The sequence below is a fragment of the Pistacia vera genome, unplaced genomic scaffold (assembly GCF_008641045.1).
Source record: "Pistacia vera cultivar Batoury unplaced genomic scaffold, PisVer_v2 Contig467, whole genome shotgun sequence".
NCBI lineage: Eukaryota > Viridiplantae > Streptophyta > Magnoliopsida > Sapindales > Anacardiaceae > Pistacia > Pistacia vera.
In genome coordinates, this window is record NW_022196298.1 from 1,307,838 (window position 1) to 1,322,214 (window position 14,377).

A 14,377-nucleotide genomic window follows, 5' to 3' on the forward strand; every position below is an offset into this window, starting at 1 on the left:
AATGCAAAAAATACTTGTACATTATCTTTCATTTCATATATATTCTAAAAGATAACATCAAATAGTCATAAATAAAGGTAAAAATAATTACAGTGCTTTTAATTAAGAAGATACGAATAGTCCAATGATTTGTTTATCTGTCAAAAGGAACAATTGTTATAACCCCCCAGTTTTATCGATTTTATGATGCTACCATACATATGAAAATAGGAGGAGGATAGCCTATTGTTAATATTTTCTACACAATTTTTGTCAAGTATTAAATTAATTTTTTTACTTGGCTAAATATAAGGGTTACCCACGTGGTGCAAATATATAAAATTCCGTTTCACTCAAGGCCGCAACAACATTTTTTGTATGAGTAAAAATCAATTAGCCCCATATAGTTTGGGAAATGTTGGGTAACTATTACCATTTTAATCAATTCTCCCCAATCATTTAAGAAATTAATCAGTTACCCCCTAAATCCTAAGACCATCTCCAACCCATTGCACCAAATTGGTGCAACTTTCACACCAAATGGTGTGATTTTTGGTGTAAAACATATTACATCTCCAATCCATTGCATCAAATATTACACTAAAAGGAATTCTTTAGAATATTCTCTTCTTTTTCTTTATTGTAATAACCAACAATTAATTTATTTCACTCATTATATATATATATATATATATATATATATATATATATATATATATATATTAGAGGTGGGCAGGGATCGATCCCAGCAGGCCAGGCCTAGGCCCGTTTGGGACTAGTACCAAATGGGACCAGTCACTCATGGGCCTAGGACCGGTCCCAGGCCCATGAGAAAATAGAACCCGGACTAGGCCTTAGCCTGGTAGGGACTGGTTATGGGCCTAAGACGGTCTATGGGCCTAGGACCGGTCCTATGGGCCTAGGACCGGTCTAGGGACAATCATACGGCTTGGATAATAAATTTCCCCCCTCAATTTTTTTTTTTTATATTTGGGGGCAAAATGAATTTTTATGGCGGGTTTTTAGTATTTTTAGTGGTTAAAATTTTAAATTTTTTAGACCTAGAAGATTTTTTTTTTTTATAAATTTTGTAAAATGTCATTTTAGCCCTCTTAATTATATTTATTTCAAATTAACTGGGGGTTTTTATGTAATTTGGCAGGGGACTATATTGAAAAAATACAAATTTTTTGGGCCTCCTGGTCTGGTCCTCTTGAGGACCGGTCCTAGGACCGGTTTTCGAGCTGAGCTTTTGGACCCGGTCCACATGCCAGCTCTAATATATATATATGGGAATGATATTTGAGTTGCCCCAATTGAAAATAGCAGCGAGCTGTCGATTCTTCTTGAATAGTTTCAATACTGTTTGAAACTTCTTTATCATTTTCCTTTTTAATTTTGGTTCTTCACCCCAATGGGTCGTTCAGCTAAAGTACCCACAATATTTTCATCATTATGTTAGAGAAATGACGACAGTCACAAGACACCGATTGGGGAGACTTTGAAATGGAGTTCTGATTATACAAACCTATCGGTTTGCCTTTGAAATACTTCTGCGATGTTAACATTATCTATAAATTTCAATATCCTTAAGTATAGGCACATATGATCAAATCTGAAACATTTCTTGAACTTTTATCTTGTGCTAGTAACATTTTGGCTTGAATTATCTACAAAACAATATACATATAAATTCAAATCAATTAGATAAAAAAAATAATTTAAGTAACAAATCACTCCACATATCTTGCTCGCACCCCTTGGATCAATTTCAATTTGATGTATGATCCCTCAATTCAATAACTTTAAAGATCAGTTGCATTCGACAATGCAAAGATCTTTTGTTTCGAACTTGAGTGAGAAACACGGGTTTGAACTGTTGTAGTCAAGTCAACTCGAGACCAGAATTGATCGCTAGATTGGTTTTATACCTAAAATCGGGTTTTGAGAAACATTAAGATAAATATGACATAGATGCAGTGTCATCTTCATTTGGTACGAAGAACTTCGTTGTGTAGTCATTTTGTAACACAAATGAAGAAATGTGTTTTTTTTTTTTTTTTTTTTTGCTAAGAGGAAATATAAGAGATGTGTTCAAAACTAATGTGTTGTATGCTCTTTTATAACATAAGTTTGAATGAAAGCTTGAACGAACAACACATCTTTTTGAGCTTGAATGAACAATACCCTTTTGAAATAAGCTATAAATCTAAAAAACTTAACTGGACAATACATTTTTTTTAATAAGACAAATCTCAAAAGCTTGAATGGACATCATACATCTTTGAATAAACCACAAATCTCAAAAGCTGAATAGACAATACATCTTTTGAATAAGCCACAAATCTCAAAAGCTTGAATGGACAATACATCTTTTTGAACAAGCCACAAATCTCAAAAACTTGAATGGACAATACATCTTTTTTAACAAGCCACCAATCTCAAAAGCTTAAATGGACAATACATCTTTTTGAATAAGCCACAAATCTCAAAAGCTTGAATGGACAATACATCTTTTTGAATAATACACAAATCTCAAAAGCTTGAATGGACAATACATCTTTTTGAATAAGCCACAAATCTCAAAAGCTTGAATAGACAATACATCATTTTGAATTATTATTTTTTAATCTAGAATAATATTTTCTTCAACTATAAAAGCTCACGCCAAATCATTCAACTAATATATCTACAAAGATGAATTTCAATTTTGGAAGTCCATCTCATTTATCATCTTCTAATTCGTCATCATTTTCCAACAATAAAATTGATGACGAGGAATTGATGAATGATCTTGAAGCAATTGATGCAGAGCAAGAAGCAATCCTTCGCATGAGAGCTAACAACAACCTCCTCTTTCTTCACTATCTCAAGCAACAGAACAATCAGGTGATCCATAGAGGATCAATTCCTGGTCATAGAGTCATCAATCGTAACCAGGAAACTATTGATTGCAATCTGTTCAACGATTATTTTGCTAAGAATCCACGGTTTAATGATTCCATGTTTCGCCGATGATTTTGAATGTCTCGAAATTTATTCATTCGTATTGTTGATCACGTGAAAGGTCATGATAACTACTTTGTACAACGAAAGATGGACTCGGTAGGCTCGGATTGTCTGCTTTTCAAAAAATAACAGCTATATTTCGGATGTTGGCGTACGGTCTACCAGCGGATGCTACTGATGAGTATATTAAAATAGGCGAGTCTACAACCATTGAAAGTTTGAAGAGATTTTGTCGTGCTGTTGTTGAGGTATTTGCAGAACGATATATAAGATCACCTAATGTGTAATAGCCGCTTTCTACTCATATACTCATAAGATACACAATGAAAACACATGGAAAATAACATATACTCATACATACATAAATCTCTACTCAAAAGAGTTCTTAAATCTCCACTTGGGTTGGATTTACTTACCTGGTGAAAAAGTGACTTCTCTAGTACTTTTCCTTTCCCTTGTTGTCTTGTCTTCTCTCTACAATAACTCAAAACAACAACAAGAACAATAACAACCATATAAGACTTCAATATAACTATAAGCAAACTCACATCCAAAGCAAGAATCCTTACCTTAGGATGCTTTAGATGAACTCTCTACTCAAAATTACTCAAAAGCTCTCTTAAACCCCTTAGAAATCTTGGGAAAATTGAAAGGAAACTTGAGAGAATTTAGAGAATGGTTATGGCGGTGGAAATGAATGAAATGGAGCTTAACATAATTTTTCACATGTTTAAATTTGAAAACCTCTGTGAGTTGTGATTCATAATTTCTCCCATAATTGAAAATCCATACTCAATAAATAAATCTCTTCAGTACCTCTTCCAAACTCAAATCTTGATGCCATGGCAACCCTAATTTCTAAGAAACCACCCTTCAGAGATCTCCTCAACTCAGCTTCTTCTCATGAAAAAGAACACCTGAACCAAACCAACCCAAATCAGTTTTGATCTTTTGTTTAATCAAAAGGCTAATGCTAAAGATGATTCAATTAGTGGATCTGAAGTCGAACTAAAACTCTTTAGCGTTGGTTCTTCATTTCAAGCCAACGAGTTGTTATCAACCATACGTAACAAAAAGACACCAAAACAAAGAGGCTTCCGTGCAACTTTTGCAACAAAAACTTTTCCACATCACAGGCCTTGGGGGGACATCAAAATGCACATAAACAAGAGCGTGCAATAGCGAAACGACGTAAGGAGATGGAATGGGTGCTTTAGGGCATCATCACATTCTCTTATTATCCTTTTTCAACTTTAAACCATCAAGTTCCTCTTTATGGATCTATAATAGATCATCTCTGGGGTTAGTGTGCAGTCTCCGAGGATTCGAAGGCCAGCGGCGGCGGTTTTCCATGGGTCCCACTCCGGGATCGATTTGGCAATGGACAAGTCTTGATGAATCAAGGCTAGATTACGAAAATCGCAGGCAGCAGGGTTTGATGCAGGCTCAAAAGGGTTCAAGCATTGCGGCGAATAAACCTCCACTAGTGGTGACTCTCTGAAGGGAGAGAGCCATACAAAGTGATCATAAGGACGATCATTCATCAAAACTTGATTTATCTCTCAAGCTTTAGATAATTTTTTTTTTTGTTAAAAGTATATATTTGATTGTTATTCTTAGGACTTGCTTCTTTGATTTACAACTTTGGTGGTTCAAGCATTATGGAAAGGAAAAAAAAGCCTCTCTCATAAAAGGTAACTAGCAAGGGAAAATTTCCGTTATTACTAAATAATGATAGTCAGGATTCATCATTGATGAGGACTGTTTGTCTCTTAAGCTTTAGATAATCGGTTATATTTTAGATTATTACAAGTATTTTAATTTAATTTTAACTTTATCTTCTGTTTATGTTTATAATTAATTTAACCATCATTTCTGGCATTTTGTGCATGTGATTTTAATTGGTCCTTAATGCAGAAAAAAAAGAACAAATGTCACAACCGCACTAATTATACTAATTTTGATTAGACTTCAATATTTCGTTTCAATTAATTTTAGAACTAGTTATACCAATTTTGACTAGACTCGAATATTTCATTAATACTTCTTCTTTATGAGGTTTGGGTATCGATCCTTCTTTAAAACTAGAAGTATACTATAAATAACAGCCATGCCAATAAACATCCAGCAGCCAGGAAATTACAACAAAGTAAAGAGCAAATTCTGGACTAAAAGTTAAGCAGCAAAAGTAATAAACATTAAGAAATTTCTTTTATAACATTTTTATTATTATTTTCATAACATTCTAGCAGCATTAATGCTAATTTGTCATCAATTAATCTTTCTATCTAGGTATACAATTAAGATCAACTTCAATTATATTTAATATGAAAATCTGTTCAATACATATTATATTCAATTTCAGTAGTATAATAATGAAATATCAAAAAAATTAAAAATTAAATAAAAGCGTAACTAAAGAACTTAAAATTTAATATAAAGGCAGTTTATAGATTGAAACTTAAAATATAAAATGAAATTTAAAATCATTTTGACCAGAATAGAGGGAAGGATATTTCAAAATATAAAATTATGTATTGGTAATTGTTTATCAAATTAAAAAAAAATAATAATTTGGGTGTTATACAATAAAAAAATTTCAAAACGCTATCTCCGCCAGTGCATGCAATGCAAAAATACTTGTACATTATCTTTCATTTCAAATATTCTAAAAGATAACATCAAATAGTCATAAATAAAAGGTAAAAATAATTACAGTGCTTTAATTAAGAAGATACGTAATAGTCCAATGATTTGTTTATCTGTCAAAAGGAACAATTGTATAAACCCCCCAGTTTTATCGATTTATGATGCTACCATACAATTGAAAAATAGGAGGATATGCCCTATTTGTTAATATTTTCTAACAAATTTTTGTCAAGTATTAAAATTAATTTTTACCCTTTGGCTAAAATATAATGGTTACCCACGTGGTGCAAAATATATAAAATCCGCTTTCCACACTCAAGGCCGCACAACATTTTGTATGAGTAAAAATCAATTAGCCCCATATAGTTTTGGAAATGTTTGGAACTATTACCATTTTAATCAATTCTCCCCAATCATTTAAGAAATTAATCAGTTCCCCTAAAATCCTAAGACCATCTCCAACCCATTGCACAAATTGGTGCAACTTTCACACCAAATTGGTGTGATTTTGGTGTAAAACACTATTACATCCCAATCATATGCATCAAATATTACACTAAAAGGAATATTCTTTAGAATATTCTCTTTCTTTTCTTTTATTGTAATAACCAACAATATTTATTTCACTCATAATATATATATATATATATATATATATATATATATAATAATATATATTAGAGGTGGGCAGGATCGATCCCAAGCAGGCCCAGGCCTAGGCCCGTTTGGGAATAGTACCAAATGGGACCAGTCACTCATGGGCCTAGGACCGGTCCAGGCCCATGAGAAAAATTAGAAACGGATAGGCCTTAGGCCTGGTAGGGACTGGTCCTATGGGCCTAAGACGGTCCTATGGGCCTAGGACCGGTCCTATGGCCTAGGACGGTCCTAGGACAATCTCATACAGGCCTGGATAATTAAATTTCCCCCCCCAATTTTTTTTTTTTTATATTTTGGGGGCAAAATGAATTTTTATGGCGGGTTTTTAGTATTTTTTAGTGGTTAAAATTATAAATTTTTTAGACCTAGAAGATTTTTTTTTTTATAAATTTTGTAAAATGTCATTTTAGCCCTCTTAATTTATTTATTTCAAATTAACTGGGGGTTTTATGTAATTTGGCAGGGGACTATATTGAAAAAATACAAATTTTTTTGGCCCTAGGTCTGGTCCTCTTGAGGACCGGTCCTAGGACGGGTTTTTGAGCTGAGCTTTTGGACCCGGTCCCCATGCCCAGCTCTAATATATATATTGGGAATGATATTTGAGTTGCCCCAATTGAAAATAGCAGCGAGCTGTCGATTTTCTTCTTGAATAGTTTTCAATACGTGAAACTTCTTTATCATTTTCCTTTTAATTTTGGTTCTTCACCCCAATGGGTCGTTCAGCTAAAGTACCCACAATATTTCATCATTTTGTTTAGAGAATATGACGACATGTCACAAGCACCGATTGGGGAGACTTTGAAATGGGAGTCTCTGATTTATACAAACCTATCGGTTTGCCTTTGAAATACTTCTGCGATGTTAACATATCTATAAATTTTTCAATATCCTTAAGTAGGCCACATATGATCAAATCTGAAACATTTCTGTAACTTTATCTGTGCTAGTAACATTTTGGCTTGAATTATCTACAAAACATATACATATAACATTCAAATCAATTAGATAAAAAAAATTAATTAAATGTACAAATACTCACAATATCTTGTCAGAAGCACCACTTGGATTCATATTTCAATTTGATGTATGCATCCCCTCAATTTCCAATAACTTTAAAGATCAGTTGCATTCGACAATGCAAAGATCTTTTGTTTCGAACTTGAGTGAGAAACACGGGTTTGAACTGTTGTAGTCAAGCTCAACTCGAGACCAGAATTGATCGCTAGATTGGTTTATACCTAAAATCGGGTTTTGAGAAACATTAAGATAATATGACATAGATGCATGTCATCTTCATTGTGTACGAAGAACTTCGTTGTGTAGTCATTTTGTAACACAAATGAAGAAATGTGTTTTTTTTTTTTTTTTTTTTTGCTAAGAGGAAAAATAAGAGATGTGTTCAAAACTAATGTGTTGTTGCTCTTTTATAACATAAGTTTGAATTGAAAGCCTTGAACGAACAAACATCTTTTTGAGCTTGAATGAGACTGAACAAACATCTTTGATATAGCTTATAAATCTAAAAAACTTAACTGGACAATACATTTTTTTAATAAGCCACAAATCTCAAAAGCTTTGAATGGACATGCAATACACTTTTGACCGATAGATAAACTAAAACTCATTACGAAAGGAACACGCATGTTGAAGGTTTGTATAATTAAACCGATTACACTTGATTGAGACTTAATATTTATTCCTACTTTGTGACCGACTTCTTGAATTGAGCATCGCAGTGACTATGCCAGCAATACCACCATTGCCAGGTTTACTCCTTTAGGAGGTATGAATTCTATATCTATGAAATAATATTCTCATTGCACATAGATGTTACTCTTTCAACTAGCTGCAACATTAATCATTATATTACAATTAATATTACCCTCCATTCTTATCAAAAAGAATAACTTACATACATTAGTTACACTACTCACTAAGGATTAAGGTAGCACGTCCTTAATTGATTTGTGAAACTTATATTTACTACCAGTATCTACAGTAAATATATAATAATTGACACTACTCATGTTCAATGCATAGGTGTATGTTAGGATCAAACATTTACCATCGGACTAAAAGCTTAAGCTATTAGCTATGATGCAATTTTATTTCCATATATTTCATCAATGGGAACGCAAAGCCCCACAAATAAAGGTGAGTGAATATGATGTAAGACTTGATATGACCACATGTCACAATTATGTAGTTTAATGTGGTTTAACGGAGTTATTAATTGTCTCTTTTGATATTTGATAGGAGATTAAAGGCAGTTGATGGAAGTTAATTGGTCTTTAGCCTAACCATATATAAAGATATCATCTTTTCCATTAAAGAGATATCACAAAAAAATACAAAAAAAGGTTCTAGAGGCATAGGCTATAAGACATCTTTTAAACACTCATTCACAAATCATTCATGTTTTAGCTTTCTATAACACTTGAACAATAAGGCTGGAGGTAAGTAATTAAATTCCGCATTATATTACATACGTAATATTCCACATATGAGGGATTTCATAATGCGTATGTAAGCACATCAATGGGTTAGGCGATTAAGCAGGCCCCCATAGTGCGAGTCATAAGGGAAATTATTGGCCGGCCCCCATAAAACGAACAATATGTTTGCGCAAATTTAGCACCTTCATGATATTGAGGCTCTCACTCTCAACTGAAACCAACAACACAACTGAAGACCTGTCTCCCATAAATGAAAAACTTTATATAAATAATTGTTTATTCAAAACCTTGGATATTTGATTCAGTAAAGTAATTAAAAAACTTTAATTAATACAGTATTGTAATATGAATACTAGCAATTTTATTCATTTATTACAGAAATGAGTAGTGTGATGTGGTGGGCAAAGGAGTGTCTTCGTTGTTTGATATGAATTTTATTGATTCATTCATGATAGTGCTTGTGGTAGTTCTGGTGTTGGTGAGTATGATGGTTGTGATGGTGGGAGAGGATGCTAGACTCTGGGGTGGAAGGATTCATTAAAAACAACAAGGATAATTAAGGTATTAATTATTAACTTTGACTCATGAACAATACCTAGTTTCTGTCTTTAAGGATGTGTCAATAATATACGTATCACTGTTATCACACACCATTGTGAAATTCTGTAAATTTCCAACAATAGTATTTCTACTTATAATGAAAATTTGTTTAACTTTATCCTTTTTCAGTCAAATTTTGGTAACTGGCAGTGAAACAAAGGAAAATTTAAATATTTTTCTTAACCTTTTGATTTAGCATATCATATTTATTATCATTAATAAAGATAACCGTTGCAGATTTAAGACCCTCGATTAACTCATTAAATAGGAGTTTGAGATACAATGTATTGTGCATGTGTAGAAATCAAGTCTCTTTCTAGATTTCGATTATGGATTTGGTAATAATTCTAGAATGTTGACTATTCATTTGGTAATAATTCTAGAATGTTGACTATTCATTTGGTAATAACCATATTAAATCATGATATATTCGGAATAATTGAGATGAACAGCATTTTATTACTCAACACTTGTATAATTTACCATTAATTTTAAATTATATAATCACGCAACATGATTTCCTTCCATAATTGAAAATAGAATAGTCAATGTACAACATGGATCTCTTTCACATACCTTTTCGAATTCATATTTATATCGAAAGTTAACAATCGAATCTAAATTTTCCCATTAAAGGCAATATTATTTTTCTGGTTGGTTGCATAAACTATCAAACTCAACAATTTGAAAAAGGTTTAATAAAAAAATCCCCCTGCGGTATAATTAAGTAACAAAAATCTCCTTGTAATCAGAGAAATAATAGAAATCTCCCTACCCTTAAATTTTTTGGTGTTAAAATAAAGGATAAAGGGTTAATTAAGTATATATTCACTAACCCATGACGTCATAAATTTTTAACGCTAACTAACAATAAGAAGATTTTTATTATTTGTAAAATCTCAAAATGGCCAGACTTGTAATTTGAATAGACCTGATGGGGGTCGAGATCAATGTCTTTATTATTTTGCTTTCCAATTGAGATAATATGCAATCTTCTAATCATTAATACTCAAGTACAATCCCTGTGATGATGTCTTAACATTAATTTTTCACATGTTTAAATTTGAAAACCTCTTGTGAGTTGTGATTTCATAATTTCCTTCCATAATTGAAAATCCAATACTCAATAAATAAATCTCTTTCATGTACCTCTTCCAAACTCAAATCTTGATGCCATGGCAACCCTAATTTCTAAGAAACCATCCCCTTCAGAGATCTCCATCAACTCAGCTTCTTCTCATGAAAAAGAATCACCTGAACCAAACCAACCCAAATCAGATTTTGATCTTTTGTTTAATCAAAAGGCTAATGCTAACGATGATTCAATTAGTGGATGTGAAGTCGAACTAAAACTCTTTAGCGTTGGTTCTTCATTTCAAGCCAACGAGTTGTTATCAACCATACGTAACAAAAAGCAACCAAAACAAAGAGGCTTCTCGTGCAACTTTTGCAACAAAAACTTTTCCACATCACAGGCCTTGGGGGGACATCAAAATGCACACAAACAAGAGCGTGCAATAGCGAAACGACGTAAGGAGATGGGCATGGGTGCTTTAGGGCATCATCATCATTTCTCTTATTATCCTTTTTCAACTTTAAACCATCAAGTTCCTCTCTATGGATCCTATAATAGATCATCTCTTGGGGTTAGTGTGCAGTCTCCGATGATTCGAAGGCCAGCGGCGGCGGTATTTCCATGGGTCCCACTCCGGGATCGATTTGGCAATCGACAAGTCTTGATGAATTCAGGGCTAGATTATGAAAATCGCAGGCAGCAGGGTTTGATGCAGGCTCAAAAGGGTTCAAGCATTGCGGCGGATAAACCTCCCACTAGTGGTGACTCTCTGAAGGGAGAGAGTCCATTACAAAGTGATCATAAGGACGATCATTCATCAAAACTTGATTTATCTCTCAAGCTTTAGATAATTTTTTTTTTTTTTGTTAAAAGTATATATTTTGATTGTTATTCTTAGGACTTGCTTTCTTTGATTTACAACTTTGGTGGGTTCAAGCATTATGCAAAGAAAAAAAGCCTCTCTCATAAATGGTGACTATGCAAGGGAAACTATTTCCATTATTACTAAATAATGATAGTCAGGATTCATCATTGATCATCATGATGAGGACTTGATTTGTCTCTTAAGCTTTAGATAATCGTTGTTATATTTAGATTATTACAAGTATTTTAATTTTAATTTTAACTTTATCTTCTGTTTATGTTTTATAATTAATTTAACCATCATTTCCTGGCATTTGGTGCATGTGATTTTAATTGGTCCTTAATGCAGAAAAAAAAAAAAAACAAAATGTCACAACCGCACTAATTATACTAATTTGATTAGACTTCAATATTTCGTTTCAATTAATTTTAGAACTAGTTATACCATTTGACTAGACTCGAATTTCATTTTAATAACTTCTTTCTATGAGGTTTGGGTATCGATCCTTCTTTAAAACTAGAAGTATACTATAAATATCAGCCATGCCAAAAAACATCCAGCAGCCAGGAAATTACAACAAAGTAAAGAGCAAATTCTGGACTAAAAGTTAAGCAGCAAAAGTAATAAACATTAAGATCTTTTATAACATTTTATTTAATATATTTCATAATTCTAGCAGCATTATATGCTAATTTGTCATCAATTAAATCTTTCTATATTGGTATACAATTAAGATCAACTTCATTATTTAATATGAAAATTGTTCAATACATATTTATTTCAAATTTCAGTAGTATAATAATGAAATATCAAAAAATTAAAAATTAAATAAAAGCGTAACTAAAGAACTTAAAATTTAATAAAGGCAGTTTATAGATTGAAACTTAAATAATAAAATGAAATTTAAAAATTCATTTTGACAAAGAAATAGAGGGAAGGATATTTCAAAATATATAAATTATGATTGGTAATGTTTTATCAAATTAAAAAAAATAATAATAATTTGGGTGTTATACAATAAAAAAATTTCAAAACGCTATCTCCGCCAGTGCATGCAATGCAAAAAATACTTGTACATTATCTTTCATTTCATAATATTCTAAAAGATAACATCAAATAGTATAATAAAAGGTAAAAATAATTACAGTGCTTTTAATTAAGAAGATACGTAATAGTCCATGATTTGTTATCTGTCAAAAGGAAAATTGTATAAACCCCCAGTTATCGATTTATGATGCTACCATACATATGAAAAATAGGAGGATATGCCCTATTCTGTTAATATTTCTAACAAATTTTTGTCAAGTATTAAAATTAATTTTTTACCCTTTGGCTAAAATATAATGGTTACCCAGTGGTGCAAATATATAAAATTCCGTTTCCACACTCAAGGCCGCAACAACATTTTTGTATGAGTAAAAAACAATTAGCCCCATATAGTTTTGGGAAATGTTTGGGTAACTATTACCATTTAATCAATTCTCCCCAATCATTTAAGAAAATAATCAGGTACCCCTAAAATCCTAAGACCATCTCCAACCCATTGCACCAAATTGGTGCAACTTTCACACCAAATTGGTGTGATTTTTGGTGTAAAACACTATTACATCTCCAATCCATTGCATCAAATATTACACTAAAAGGAATATTCTTAGAATATCTCTTTCTTTTCTTTTATTTGAATAACCAACAATTAATTTTTTCACTCATTATATATATATATATATATAAATAATATATATATTAAATATATATTAGAGGTGGGCAGGGATCGATCCCAAGCAGGCCCAGGCCTAGGCCCGTTTGGGACTAGTACCAAATGGGACCAGTCACTCATGGGCCTAGGACCGGTCCCAGGCCCATGAGAAAAATTGAACCGGACTAGGCCTTAGGCTGGTAGGGACTGGTCCTAGGGCTAAGACCGTCCTATGGGCCTAGGACCGGTCCTATGGGCCTAGGACCGGTCCTAGGACCAATCTCATACGGCTTGGATAATAAATTTCCCCCCTCAATTTTTTTTTTTTTTTATTTTGGGGGCAAAATGATTTTTATGGCGGGTTTTTAGTATTTTTAGTGGTAAAATTTATAAATTTTTTAGACCTAGAAGATTTTTTTTTTTTTATAAATTTTGTAAAATGTCATTTTAGCCCTCTTAATTTATATTATTTCAAATTAACTGGGGGTTTATGTAATTTGGCAGGGGACTATATTGAAAAAATACAAATTTTTTTTGGCTCCTAGGTCTGGTCTCTTGAGGACGGTCCTAGGACGGGTTTTCGAGCTGAGCTTTTGGACCCGGTCCACACTGCCAGCTCTAATATATATATATTGGGAATGATATTGAGTTGCCCCAATTGAAAATAGCAGCGAGCTGTCGATTTCTTCTTGAATAGTTTCAATACTGTTTGAAACTTCTTTATCATTTTTCCTTTAATTTGGTTTCTTCACCCCAATGGGTCGTTCAGCTAAAGTACCCACAATATTTCTCATATGTTTAGAGAATATGACGACATGTCACAAGACACGATTGGGGAGACTTTGAAATGGGAGTCTCTGATTATACAAAACTATCGGTTTGCCTTTGAAATACTTCTGCGATGTTAACATATCTATAAATTTTTCAATATCCTTAAGTATAGGCCACATATGATCAAATCTGAAACATTTCTGTAACTTTTATCTTGTGCTAGTAACATTTTGGCTTGAATTATCTACAAAACAAACATATAACATTCACAACAATTAGATAAAAAAAATTAATTAAATGTAACAAATACTACAATATCTTGCTCAGAAGCACCACTTGGATTCATATTTTCAATTTGATGTATGCATCCCCTCAATTTCCCAATAACTTTAAAGATCAGTTGCATTCGACAATGCAAAGATCTTTTGTTCGAACTTGAGTGAGAAACACGGGTTTGAACTGTTGTAGTCAAGCTCAATCGAGACCAGAATTGATCGCTAGATTGGTTTATACCTAAAATCGGGTTTTGAGAAACATTAAGATAAATAGACATAGAGCATGTCATTTCATTTGTGTACGAAGAACTTCGTGTTGTAGTCATTTGTACACAAATG

At 32.5% G+C, this 14,377-nt stretch overlaps 1 protein-coding gene, 1 long non-coding RNA gene and 1 pseudogene across 2 annotated transcripts; all 3 read left to right on the forward strand.

Annotated features, from left to right (window-relative positions):
• Positions 1 to 2,676: 2,676 nt before the first annotated feature.
• On the forward strand, positions 2,677 to 3,275 carry LOC116145806 (annotated as a pseudogene).
• A 4,639-nt stretch (positions 3,276 to 7,914) lies between these two features.
• LOC116145783 lies at positions 7,915 to 9,438 on the forward strand. Its single transcript, XR_004130428.1, has 3 exons — positions 7,915 to 7,950; positions 8,037 to 8,083; positions 8,341 to 9,438. It is a non-coding gene; the product is annotated as an uncharacterized LOC116145783 (long non-coding RNA).
• A 1,093-nt stretch (positions 9,439 to 10,531) lies between these two features.
• On the forward strand, positions 10,532 to 11,278 carry LOC116145807 (zinc finger protein 3-like). Its single transcript, XM_031431246.1, has one exon. It carries the CDS (start codon positions 10,532 to 10,534, stop codon positions 11,276 to 11,278), a length of 747 nt encoding a protein of 248 aa, XP_031287106.1.
• The last annotated feature ends 3,099 nt before the right edge of the window (positions 11,279 to 14,377 follow it).

Bases quoted from the DNA above. Each gene is read 5' to 3' on its own strand.
- LOC116145807 (XM_031431246.1), top strand. From the start codon at position 10,532: ATGGCAACCCTAATTTCTAAGAAACCATCCCCTTCAGAGATCTCCATC.